The 12,585-nt window shown below is 56.0% G+C and overlaps 1 protein-coding gene across 5 annotated transcripts in view; it reads left to right on the top strand.

The window, feature by feature from the left end:
• Positions 1 to 12,585, top strand: part of NUP210 (nucleoporin 210) — a 108,907-nt gene that overhangs the window by 58,685 nt on the left and 37,637 nt on the right. For 4 of the 5 annotated variants that reach the window (XR_006214980.1, XM_042979607.1, XM_042979608.1 and 1 more), the window contains exons 16-20: positions 1,932 to 2,105; positions 7,902 to 8,094; positions 8,624 to 8,730; positions 10,501 to 10,605; positions 10,688 to 10,789. Coding sequence is in view for 4 of the 5 variants with exons in the window: in XM_042979607.1 (XP_042835541.1) it covers positions 1,932 to 2,105; positions 7,902 to 8,094; positions 8,624 to 8,730; positions 10,501 to 10,605; positions 10,688 to 10,789 (681 nt within the window). In the remaining variant the exon portion in view is untranslated. The remainder of the gene's footprint in view (positions 1 to 1,931; positions 2,106 to 7,901; positions 8,095 to 8,623; positions 8,731 to 10,500; positions 10,606 to 10,687; positions 10,790 to 12,585) is intronic. The other variant, XM_042979605.1, reaches the window with a different exon arrangement.

Here is a 12,585-nt window from a genome sequence, read left to right on the forward strand (position 1 = left end):
TTTTTTTCTGTGAAATCTCTTGATTTTTGTTTTCCACAATGCTGAATGAAAACCAAAAAAATTAGGAGACTGGGTGGACCAAACACAACACGTCTGTGGCCGAACTCTCGTGGGGCTAGAGCCACACCAGAGCCCCTGTGTGAAGGACTGGGCTGGACGGGGTGGCAGCTTGCCCATCCGGTCCCTGTGCCTGGTCCTCCGGAGGCTCAGGGCCGCCCACTAATTTGCTTCTAGCAGGGATGTAGCCCTCCATTCACAGGGTGCCCCAGAGCCGGGAAACAGAAAGAGGGTGGGAGGCCAACGTGACCCAAGAAAGAAGGAGAGGGGCGCCTGGGTGGCTCAGTCGGTTGAGCATCCAACTCTTGATTTCGGCTCAGGTCATGATCCCAGGTTTGTGGGTCGAGCCCCGTGTCAGGCTCTGCACAGATCATGGAGCCTGCTTAGATTCTCTTTCTCCCTCTGCCCCTCTCCCCCACTCTGTGCCCTCTCTCTCTAAAATAAAATTTAAAAAACATTTGGGGCGCCTGGGTGGCGCAGTCGGTTGAGCGTCCGACTTCAGCCAGGTCACGATCTCGCGGTCCGTGAGTTCGAGCCCCGCGTCGGGCTCTGGGCTGATGGCTCGGAGCCTGGAGCCTGTTTCCGATTCTGTGTCTCCCTCTCTCACTGCCCCTCCCCCGTTCATGCTCTGTCTCTCTCTGTCCCAAAAAAATAAATAAAAAACGTTGAAAAAAAAAATTAAAAAAAAAAAAAAAAAAAAAAACATTAAAAAAAAGAAAGAGAACCCGTCTTCAGGGAAGTGGAGAATCCCTTTGCATGTCTGATAGTGCCAGCTGGTGTTAAAACACACATGCACACACACACCCCCCTCCAAGGTACCCTTATGAAGCTTGCCACACTGAGACTCCCTTGGTGTGAGCAGAAAAGATGCACAGTGAAAGACCCTGATTCCCGCTGGCTTTGTCTTTTTTAACTAATAAGTAAAAGAAATGTAAGTAATACCATGAGGATAAACCCAGTCCAGAACTAAGCTAGAGAACTTTCTTCTTCCTGACTCGGCTTGCTCATCCGCGACCCCCTGGGCTATAAGGGTTGGGCCTTTGAACAGAGGCGCCTCCGGGACCCTTCCACTCCCATGCCGTGTGCCTCAGTTCCTTGGGACGTCGGGGTGGAGGCCGAGAGCCTGCAGTGCAGCATGGAAACCGCCCTCCGTCCTGTCTTGGGATCAGGAAGGCTGAGGGGCTCTGGGCCGGACCACGTGTCCTAAAGAAAGTGCGTGTCATTTCAGGGGCCTGGGGCACTCTCTGGGGATGGACCGTTAGCTGCGGTCATAAAACTCGGGCCTGGGCTTGATTTCTGATGCCCCAGCTCTCAAAGCAGACTCAAGCTTCCCTCTTCTCTGGCACCTTTAATTTTGGCCTCTGCAGCGGCCAGCCGAGCTTCTCTCAAGAAGGAAGGTGTGCAGGCCGAGGCCCCCCACGGCCCTTCTCCCGTCTGGCTGCCATGCGGGCCTCTGTCCGTCGGCACACGCCCTCCCACACCTGCGCCTTACTGTGATGAATCCTCCAAAGTCGGTGTGGGCTCCTCCTTTAGAAAATCCACAGGCTTGTGAATTTGCTCAGTCAACTATGAGGTGTTCGCAGGGTCCTGCGCAGCCGCGAGGCATCACCAATCCTCCTCCTCCCTGGCTCACGGAGCAGGAGGCGTTCGGCCGGCATTCGTAGAGGGCATCAGAGCCCCTGCGGAAGGCCTCTCGCATGTTGAAAGAGCACGCTGCCACACGTATGTCACTGGACCTTTGTAACCCCCTGGTGGGGTAGCTCTCACCTTCCCATTCTACGGAGCAGCAAACCGAGTCCAAGGTTGCTGGGTGGGGAGGCCAGGCTCACGGTGGAGCAGGCACTCGGACCCTGAGTGCTCCTGTGCCCCGCCAGGTCATCGCCCTCTCGGTGGGGAACAAGCCCAGTGTCACCAACCCCTTCCCCGCACTGGAGCCCGCCGTGGTGAAGTTCGTCTGCGCCCCGCCCTCCAGGCTCACCCTGACGCCCGTCTACGCCAGCCCCCAGCTGGACCTGTCGTGCCCGCTGCTGCAGCAGAACAAGCAGGTGGTGAGTGGGCAGTTCTCGCGGGGGGCGGCGGGGGTGTGGTGACGAGGACGGGTCAGCACTGTGCCACCTCCCCTCCGTGCACGGGGCCTGCTTTTGTCCGGCTTTTACGTATCGGGGGGCCATGTTTCAAATGTAAATGTGGGAGGGGGAGGAAAGTCACTCGGGGGTTCTTCTGACGAGTGGGACTGGAAGGTGAACCCACGGGCCTGGAGCACCTGGGCTTCTGGCCAGTCTAGCCCTCCACGCCAGGACACCCAGAGATCGGGCGACAGATGTGGAGGACTTAGAAGCCCTGCTGTTCAGGGTCAGGGGTACGGACACCCTCCCGGCCAGCCCCAGCCCCCGGCCCCTTCACAGAGGCGGAGACTAGGCAGGTTTCTTTCCCTTCATTCCTTCACCGTGTATTTGTTGAGCACCTTCTCAGTGTGAGGCACAGAACTCGGGGTTCTAGAATACAGGAGTACTCCGGTTGGTGAGACATCTGCCCCACGGAGGTGACAGCAAGAGCAGGAGGCCCGCAAACAGTAGGCAAGATGGACAGAAGGTGGGAAGCGCCGTGGAGCAAGTGAGGCAGGGTGCGGGACGGCTGCCACGGGAGGCCGCTTCAGATGGAGCCAGGAAAAGCCTCCGCGAGGAGGGCACATACCGTGTCAGGAGATGCCAGCCGAGAAGAGCTGAAGGAAGGGTGTTCCGGGCAGGTAGAACAGCAAGTGCAAAGGCCCTGGGGTTAGCCTGGGGGTCCCTGCATCCCTGCTGCCCATGCAGCAATCAGAACCATTGTGTGTTCTCTCACACAGCTCTCACCTGTGTGCCTTATTCCCCATCGTCGGACCATCTGTGAGGCCAGGCTCATTGCATCCCCTTCACGAGTTTGTCCATGAGGCCCGGAGGTGGGCAGGGTGCCAGAGGCCCTACATCCGCCCGGCTCCCAAGTTCAGTGCCCCCTCTTTGGTCCTCGCAGCTACTTCTCTTCTCCCGGCCCCAGCCCTGTGATCAGCTCCCCCCGCTCCAAGGCATGTCCAGCTGCCCCCTGCCTTGGTGGCTCCTGAGGGCCCCGTTCTGGGGATGGGAGCCCCTCACCTCTTTGCTGCTTGCCCTGAGAGTGCTCAGCGCATCTCCTGTGTGCACCCGATGGAAGCTTTCTGAGGCTGTTTCTGTGGGCAGCCTCTCCCACCACCCGCAGAGAGATTTGGGATTTGGCTCCCCGTGGGTGAAGCAGGAGGATGGCTTTGTGTTTTGTTGAAGTGCATTTCTTTGACGCTCTGCGGGAGGTCCCAGACTCCAGTGTCTAAGACTTGGGACCACTCCTGCCTGTCTGGCGTGTGACTCTTGGCCTCCATGTCCCCTGTGAGCTTAGTTGGCTTTTCTTCCTGCTGTTCTGGTGGGCTTCTGTCTTCTCTCAGGCTTTCCTGATTGCTCAGCTCGGAGACACATGGGTGTGTGAGCCCCTCTGCTGCCCCCAATGCCGGTCCCTTATGGGTCTGTGCCTCAACAGCATCAGTTACAAATGAGGACGCTTTGCGCCCAGCGTCGGGGCATTCTCCCACCTACCCCGTGGGGGCCAGGCACCCATGTTCCCTCGTGACAGGTGAGGAGAACTGGCCCCGAGCCTAGAGCCCCTCTGGAGACTTGTCACCATGACACCTCATTTACCCCTAGCTCAGGCCTGGGTGTTACTGGAAGGGAGCAGGTGGCTGTCATTCCCAAGCTGAAAATCTGTGTGTTCAGGACTTTTCTGCCTCCTGACTTTGGGGGCTGTTGAGGCGAATGTCCTGAAAGGGTCACATTTTAAAACACTTTTATGTATTTAAAAAAAATTTTTTTTTAAATGTTTATTTATTTTTGAGAGAGAGAGAGAGACAGAGCATGAGCAGGGGAGGGGCAGAGAGAGAGGGAGACACAGAATCCAAAGCAGGCTCCAGGTTCTGAGCCATCAGCACAGAGCCCGATGCCGGGCTTGAACCCACAAGCTGCGAGATCATGACCTGAGCTGAAGTCGGACACTTAACTGACTGAGCCACCCAGGCACCCCAACACTTTTGTGTATTAACAAATTACCTCTTTATAAAGAGTATAGTCCTGCTAAGTCTGGACTCTTCTGGAAAAGCCGCTCTGCTGGTCCACCGAGTGTGAGGTCACAAGCCAGACAGCAGCTGACATCAGTAGGCACTGACAGCTGGGCCTGAATTCCTCCTTGAATGACAATGGGTGACAGCGGTCCCCTAGGGTTGTAGGGGAAAAGCGTGAGTGGTAAATGTTACACTTTAACCTTATCCTCTGCTTAGACCCAGCCAACAGCTTCCCGCTCCCCCAGAGCAAAAGCCAAGCCCCTTCTGTAACCCGCAGTCTCTGAGCTCCGGTCCCCATTAATCCACCACCCTGCTCTTCCTGTCCTTGGACACCCTGTCATACCCTGAGCATACCAGAACGTGCCCTGCATGCATCCCGAACTTACTGTCCCTCTGGCTTCTCTCTACTCCTGTGTCCCCAAGCCTCCCTCCCTGCCTCCTTCAGTTTTTTATTCAAATGTTACCCCTTGCAGGTAGGGAGTCCTCAGCCTTTAGACCTTACCTAAAGTTTCTCCCTTCCCTCAACATTTCATATTCCAGTTCCCTGTTCCCCTGCCCCCAAGCTCTGCACATCATCTAATGCTGTAGAATTTACATATTTATCTTATTCTCTGCGAGTCTCTAGAAAAGACCTCAGCTCATGGTAGGAGCTCAGTAAATGTGATGGATGAATGAACACAGAAACATGCACACCATGCCAGTGTCCCTGTGCCTTCTGGCCCTGACTCTTGCAGGCTCAAACGTCTGGAGAAGCCAAGCGGGGCACTGCTGAAGAAAGGGGGCTGGGGGTAGGGGGGTGGGTGGCACAGACCTGGAGAGCAGGTGCCCCTCCATAGTGACGGTCTGCCCAGCTCGACTCTAGCCCATTCAACCCCAGGCTGGTCAAACCTTCTTATTTTCAAAGAAAAAACCAGGCAGATCTATATGTATCTTCCCTGTCTTTGCACGTCGGGCATTTGCCAAGTGAGCCGTGTCTGGCCATCTGTTGGCTGTGACCTCTGGGTCAGCGCGGGGTTGTCTCTCTTGACGGAAAGACGACAGTCAAGGCAGCAGAGCACGGATCTGAATTGGCTTGCGTGTGTCGTAGATCCCGCTTGCCAGGAAATAATGGACTTCAAACACAGAATTGCCGTGTGATCCATCAGCCCTAGAGTTCCAGAGCTGTGAGCCGATCGGGCACGGCCCCTGCGATTTATGATCTCACTAGGGGACCTTGAGAAAGCTGTATCCCTGCCATGCATCCTGGGTACAGTATCAATTTAATTTTATACCTCTCCAAAGCCAGAGGCCACCCGAGACGTGTTTGCTGAGTAAATTATTGGCGAGGCCACATACCAGAATGGAGCTGACCAGTCAGAGTGACAAAGTGGAACCAGACTCTGGCCTGACCCCAGCCCTCTGCACGGGTCGTCCTGTGTTCAGCTCACTATGGCTGAGCACCCGTCGTGTGCCAGGAGACTGATTAGTGGGAGCTCGGATGGAGCCTGACTGGTGTACCGGGGAGAGGCCTCACGGTCAGGGGAGGCTGCACAGTCACAGGGGAGGCCTGTGCGCTTTAAAACCAGACCAATAGTGTTCTACCCCTAAACCTGTGTGACCTCGGGCAACTTGCTTAATGTCTCTGAGCCTCCGCCTTCCCATTTGTAGAATGGGGATGATGCTGTTCCCTCAGATGCCCACTGGAAGGATCCAAGCATGCTTGGAGCAGACTGTTAACATCCTTCCCTGGGAGCACAGGGGGAGGGAAGGGCATCGGCTTCCCACCCAGGACGCATCTCGGGGAAAGAGTGGGGCCACTCCCATCCCTGTCCGTGGTTGTAGCTCCTGACCGAAGCCAGCATCCCCAATTGATTGGGCTGTGACCTGCAGTGAAAATCTGCAGCATGCTTGGGCTCAGTGTTCTCTGGGGGCAAGAGAGCTAGAAGGACTTGTGGCGGAGCCCTCACGGTGCCGGTCGGTAGTTCGGTGACAGCATCGGTCTGGACAGGCGAGGCGAGGCTGCGGGAACAGACAAGCACAGATCGCGGTGGATTCACACAGCACGGTTCACTTCTTGCTCGTCCTGCGTGTGCACCGTGGTGGCGGGGGGACCCTGCTTCATGTCGCTGTTCCCATCCTTCCAGGGCGTGTTGAACGTGGTTGGGTGCCACTGCAGAGAGAAGGAGGCGGCACTCCCTGGTGGGTTGTGTTCTGGCCGTTAAGGCTTCCCCCCGGAATTGTTGTCAAGTCCCGTTTCACCTTTCACGGGTCAAAGCAAGTGATACGGTCACTCCTAACTTGCAAAGGCCAAAACAGTGTGGTCCTCGCTCCTGGCCCCGTGCGTGCATCGGTGGGTACGCCGGGGGACACTGCGCACGACCGCCTGTGTCCCTGCCTGCACGTTTGTTACAGTGAGCCGACCTCCTGCAAATGGTCTCATACGACCCTTGGTTAAAACAGAGTCCTGGGAGGTGGGCCCTGTTGTGACTTCCACTGGCTTGCCTGGGGTGGTGACAGGCCGAGCTTCCAGGCCAGGCAGGGGGACGTGGATGCCTATGTACCTAGGGTCCCTGCTTCACTACCTGCCCCACCTGCCCCCTTGCCAGGAGGCAGGGAGGGTGGGGGATGAAGCAGCATCTGGGAGGAAGGAGGGCGACTTGGCTTGGGTTGCCCAGGGCGGGTTTGCCTGGGGAACAAGAGGTAATGGTAGAGTGGTTAGTAATTCAGGGTTTGGAGCCGAACCCCGAAGGGTGTGCCACTCATTCTCGGAGTTGCCTTTTATTTGTTCCTTTTCTTCCCTGGGACTCTGCTTCCTCACCCTTTATATAGGGACGACAGCTCCCATCTCATTGGGATATTTAAGGATCAGGTGAGAACTTGGCTCTGCAAGGAGCCTTGCAAGCCGAATGGCTCTGGAACATTTTGGAGGTTGTAACTGGCGTTCCTATGAAACCCAGGTGGGGCAGCCTTCCTCTTGGAGGGGCTCGGTGGGGCAGGGAGGAGGTAGCAAGGATTTGGAAAGGTGAGGCCAAGAGAGGAAGGAGAGAGCAGCCTGGCTGGGGGAGGGCTCTAGGGCGGGGTGTCTTGACCTTGGCACTCCTGACCTTTGGGGCCAGATCCTTACTTCTTGAGGGCTGTCCTGTGCATTAGAGGGTGTTAGGCAGCATCCCTGACCTCTACCCACTAGATGCCTGTTGCACCCCCACCCAGCTATAAAAATCAAAAATGCTTTCAGATATCGCCAAGGCCTCCTTGAAAGGGCAAACCGGGGGGCGCCTGGGTGGCGCAGTCGGTTAAGCGTCCGACTTCAGCCAGGTCACGATCTCGCGGTCTGTGAGTTCGAGCCCCGCGTCAGGCTCTGGGCTGATGGCTCGGAGCCTGGAGCCTGTTTCCGATTCTGTGTCTCCCTCTCTCTCTGCCCCTCCCCCGTTCATGCTCTGTCTCTCTCTGTCCCAAAAATTAAAAAAAAAAAAAAAAAAAAAAAACGTTGAAAAAAAAAAAAAAAAAGGAAAGGGCAAACCGGTCCCCCCTAAAGGACCACTGGGTGGACTAAGACACCAGGTTGGACCAGCCTATGAAGCATCTTGACCGCTGCACAGCAGTAGTTAGTGACTTGCCCCCCTCCATCGCCAGGATGCCGGGAGCCCTTCCGAAGGCAGTCAGCCAGGTTCAGGGTGCACCGAATGGTCAAGAGCGGCTGTGTCCAGGCCTGGGCTTGGCCATGACGTCTGACTTTTGCTTCTCGCAGGTTCCAGTCTCCAGCCACCGCAACCCCCTGCTGGACCTGGCCGCCTACGACCAGCAGGGCCGCAGATTCGACAACTTCAGCTCTCTGAACATCCAGTGGGAGTCGACCAGGCCGTCGCTGGCCAGCATCAACCTTGACCTGCCCATGCAGCTGGTGGCCCGGGATGATGGGAGCGGCCAGAAGAAGTTGCACGGTGAGCTGGGTGGTGAGCCCGACGACCCAGGTCAGAAGGACAGGGTGTTGTGAAACCCCAGACAGACGAGAGGGGTGCTGAGGAGGGCTGGCGGCTGCTGGGGGCTTTCATCGGGGACTCCCCTTTATCCAGAACGGAAAGGAAGCAAGTTCACTCCTCTGCTTTGATCCTGCATAGACGTTCCGTGAGGCAGGAACTGGAATCTCTATTTCAGGGATGGGGACACGGGCTCAGGGTGCACAGCAGGTGTGTCTCCCATCCCCGGTTGTACGGATCAGCCAGCCTCTGGGACCCGTGCTGCTCTGAGTCATGCTGCCTTCACAGACCCCTCGGCAGCCACACATGGAGTCCTGTGCAGCTCCCCGAAGCTGCACCGTGGGCCTTTTGCTCAGGGCCAGCTAACTCTTATGGTGCATGCAGTTTAAACAGACTCAGTGATGTATGTTTAGGACTATGGAGATTTAAGACTGCAAATCACAGGGAGGCAGGGGGCAAAACCCGACACCCGTTTTCCTCTCCCTGGACTCAGGTTTGCAGGCCATCTCGGTGCACGAGGCGTCGGGAACCACAGCCATCTCTGCCACCGCGACTGGCTACCAGCAGTCCCACCTCAGCACGGCCAGAGTGGTGCAGCCGGTACGTCCCCAGGCCCGCCGGTGGCAGGGAGGCCCCCGCGTCTGCCTGCATCCTGTCCGGCCTCCCAGTGTCCTGAGTCCCTTTGCTGGGTCGCACCCTCTGTTCACTAACCCATCCCTGAATCGAGCGCCTTCCCTCTGGCTTCTGGCCGCCAGTACCCCTGCCCCACACGCCTGGCATTCAGGCAGTCTGGCCCTGTCACCTCGAGGCCCCGGCGCACAGCTTTGGGAGCCCTCAGCCTCGTCTGTCCAGCCTGTTTCCCCCCGCCCCCCACCCGTGGCCCTGACCTCAGACCCCGCCCGAGGTTGTGCCCAGGTGGCTCGGGCTTCTGTGCCTTTGCAGCTCCAGTCCCCGCTGCCTGGAATGCTGTCCCCTCACTCCCTTACTTCCTGTTTGTTAGGCTCAGCCACAGTGTCAGCCTCTGGGAAGCAGTCCCTGAACCCTGGGCACACAGTAGCTGCCCAAGGCCTCAGATCCCCCTGTGCGCCCCCTGGTATGGTACAGATATCCCTGCACATACAGACTGTTGCCATCGTCTGCATACGCTTGGGTCAAGGCCCACTGACCCGAGCCTCCCCACTCCGGCATCTCATGGGCCCCCCGCAGAGGCACTGCTCCTGGGTGGCAAATGGGTGCATGGAAGGGCTCCCCAAGAGCGGTCCTGCTGAATGATACCCACACCAACGTGGGTTTTTAGTAGGGTGAAGGCAGCAGATAATGGCTGGAAGGAGAGGGTGGGATGGGGTTCCAAGGGACCCTAAGTTCCAGCAGATGGGGCTTGAAATTGTCTCCCGGGTGGGGGGGGGAGCAAGGGGGTGGAGACCCCAGTGGGAGCGGCACTGAGGCTGGCCCTGAAGGAGCACACCTGTACGCCCCTGGTGGCTTCAGCCCGAGGTCGTCTGTCCCCACCTGCACAGGGAGTCCTTTGGCTGTGGGTGGCCTCGCGGGCCTCCCCCTCCAGGGCATCTGCACTTAGCCTCGTTGGCCTGTGGGCTTTTCTCTAGCAGTACTGCTCACGCCTTCACTTCTGGGTGTCTGCTCATTTGAGAGTCCCCCCCCTTCCCCCCTCGCGCCTACCTGGCCCTTCGTCGCCTTCACAACCTGTCCTATGCTCTGACACAGGCCATTCGTTTACTGTCCCTTATAATGTAATCCTGACATTGGATTAAATCTGCATCATTGCCTGAGGACCGCTGTCGAACCCCCAGGGCTAGCACAGGGCTGGGCGGGGACGGGTGCTGAAGCAGGTGAGTCCAGGGCCGGGTTGGGTCCAGCAGTCTCCCTGGAAAGACAGGCAGCAGCTTCGCATACGGATACGGGCAGCACCCAGGGGAGTGAGGGCTGTGCTGCATCCCCCATGAGCCCCCCGTGAGGACGCCTCCACGCCCCCTCCTCTCAGCACCTGTATGCTGTTTGCCCGTGTCCCCGTCCCTCACACAGGGCACTGCAGCAGGTCATCTGCTGTGCACCCCCACTTTCCTGGAGTGCGTGGGAATCACCACTCTCATGGGGCCGGGCCACCTGGGGTGGGGCACCGGCCTTGGCAGAATTCTGGTTGCCTCAAAGGAATGTGTCCTCTAAGCTGGGCTTGAAACATGATGGTTTTACTGGGGCTTATGTCCCCAACATAATGAGTGCCCTGGGGTGACGCCAGGACCTGGGGTCTCCATGCTCCTTCAGGGCAGGGGTCGGTGGGGGGGGGGCAACCCGCAGACTGGCCAGGGTTGGGCCGTTGCCTATGGATCTAATAGCACTGCCTCACCCCTTCAGCACGACCCTCTCACGCCTGTGTCGGCCTCCATAGAACTCATCCTGGTGGAGGACGTGAGGGTGAGCCCAGAAGAGGTGACCATCTACAACCACCCCGATGTGCAGGTACGGTCCCTTCCACCTGCCACCTGGGCGTGGCCCACGGGGGGGCCTCGCCTTCGACACCCAGGCCCACCCTTCCTTGCAGGCTGAGCTGCACATCAGAGAAGGCTCTGGCTACTTCTTCCTCAACACCAGCACCACAGACATCATCAAGGTGACCTACCAGGAGACCAGGGGCGTGGCCACGGTGAGTACGGGCCCATCTCCACTGTCCTTGTCATCCCTCGTCCGGTGCCTTGTGGTTATCAGATTGGTTGTGTCAGAAGCAGGTGCTCAATCGCAGCAGATGCGACTTGTAACGTCTTTAGAGTCTCTGATTCATTGTTCACGAAACTTCCATCATTTGTGACTTTTGTTCCTTCTCTGCAAGCTACCCACACTCTTAGTTAGCTAATGGTTTCCTGTCAATCAGTCTGTGAATTAAAACATTATCATATAAACACAAGTCTGACAACCGTAAGGAAGATTGCTTTTTTTAAAACAAAGTTTACTGATTTATTTTGAGAGAGGGAGAGAGAAGAGAGAGTGGGAAACAGGCTCTGTACTGTTAGCACAGAGGCCAACACGGGGCTCGATCCCACGAACTGTGAGATCGTGACCTGAGCCGAAATTAAGAGTTGGACGCTGAACTGACTGAGCCGCCCCAGGCCCCCCAGGAAGATTGCTTTTGAAAGATGTATCTGCTTTTCGTGTTTTTCCATATTCCTTTCTTGACCTTCTTCCTATTCTTGCAAATATTGACTTAGCTGTGCCTGTGATATGGAAGAACTTAGTATTCTGCTTTGGTCACTGGTTACACCCTTAGTTTTTTTTTCCCCCCCGTGTTGCTCTGTAGGCTGGCTGATTATTTCTATGCTATCATTTGTACTTAGCCATTCTCTCTTTGTAGAGCATTTCGGTTGTTTAAATCTCTCTCTCTCTCTCTTTTTGAATAGCCGTATAGTTGTAGCAAAGGGTAAAAGCAAACACCAGTATCCTAAATGTCTGCATATCTGCACAATGAGTTATTTTTGCAGTTATGAAAACCGAACTTCCTTTAAAATAAACTCACTACGGAATGTGTCAGAGAACGTATCAGACCACTACCAGAAGTCATAAATGTAGGCGGCCAAGAACAAAGACATGACACCTAAGTCGTGTCATTAAATTGCCACTGTGCTGTTGCCTTTGGGCAGCTCCAGAGGTCCTTTTCTCGGTTTGCATTCACTGACCATCTTGACACGGGTGTCACGAAATTATTTGCCTCTGGAGTGGGATAGGTGGAAAGTAAATGAGGGACATGAGCAGAGTTTCCCATGAGGAACATACCTGGAAGTGTGGGAGAGGCTTAGTTTCAGTGTCAGAGAGTAGTAGGGGGTGGTGGGGACTGTGGCAGAGTGGAAAGCAGAGACTGTGTCTAAGGGACAGCTGCGGTGTGCCTCTAGTGGCCTTTTGTTATTTTTAAAAAGGTTTTTATTTTTGTTTTTGAGAGAGAGAGAAAGCACACAAGGGGGGGTGAGGGGCAGAGGAGGAGAGAGAGAGAGAATGAATGAATGAATGAATGAATGAATCCCAAGCAGGCTCCATGATCAGTGCAGAGCCCAGGGCAGGGCTCCATCCCACAACCCCGGGATTATGAGCTGAGCTGAAATCAAGAGTCCAACGCTCAACCGCCTGAGCCACCCAGGCATCCCTTTCTGTTGGTTTTTAACAACAGCTTAATATTGTGGTATAATTCCTATGCCATACCGTCCACCTATTTAAAGTGTGCGATTCAGTGGTGTCTAATACATTCCTAGGCAGGTGCAGCCATGACCACAGTCAGTTCTGGGGTGTTTTCATCACCTCAAACAGAAACCCCGGACGGTTGAGCCATCTCCTCCCTGCTTTTACACACACACACACACACACACACAAGAGTGTTGGACTTTGTCAAATGCTCTGTGTCTCTTGAAATATTGATGTGGTTTTTTGTTTTTTATTCTGTTGATATGATGAATGGTG

Source organism: Panthera tigris, chromosome A2 (genome assembly GCF_018350195.1).
Source record: "Panthera tigris isolate Pti1 chromosome A2, P.tigris_Pti1_mat1.1, whole genome shotgun sequence".
Classification (NCBI taxonomy): domain Eukaryota; kingdom Metazoa; phylum Chordata; class Mammalia; order Carnivora; family Felidae; genus Panthera; species Panthera tigris.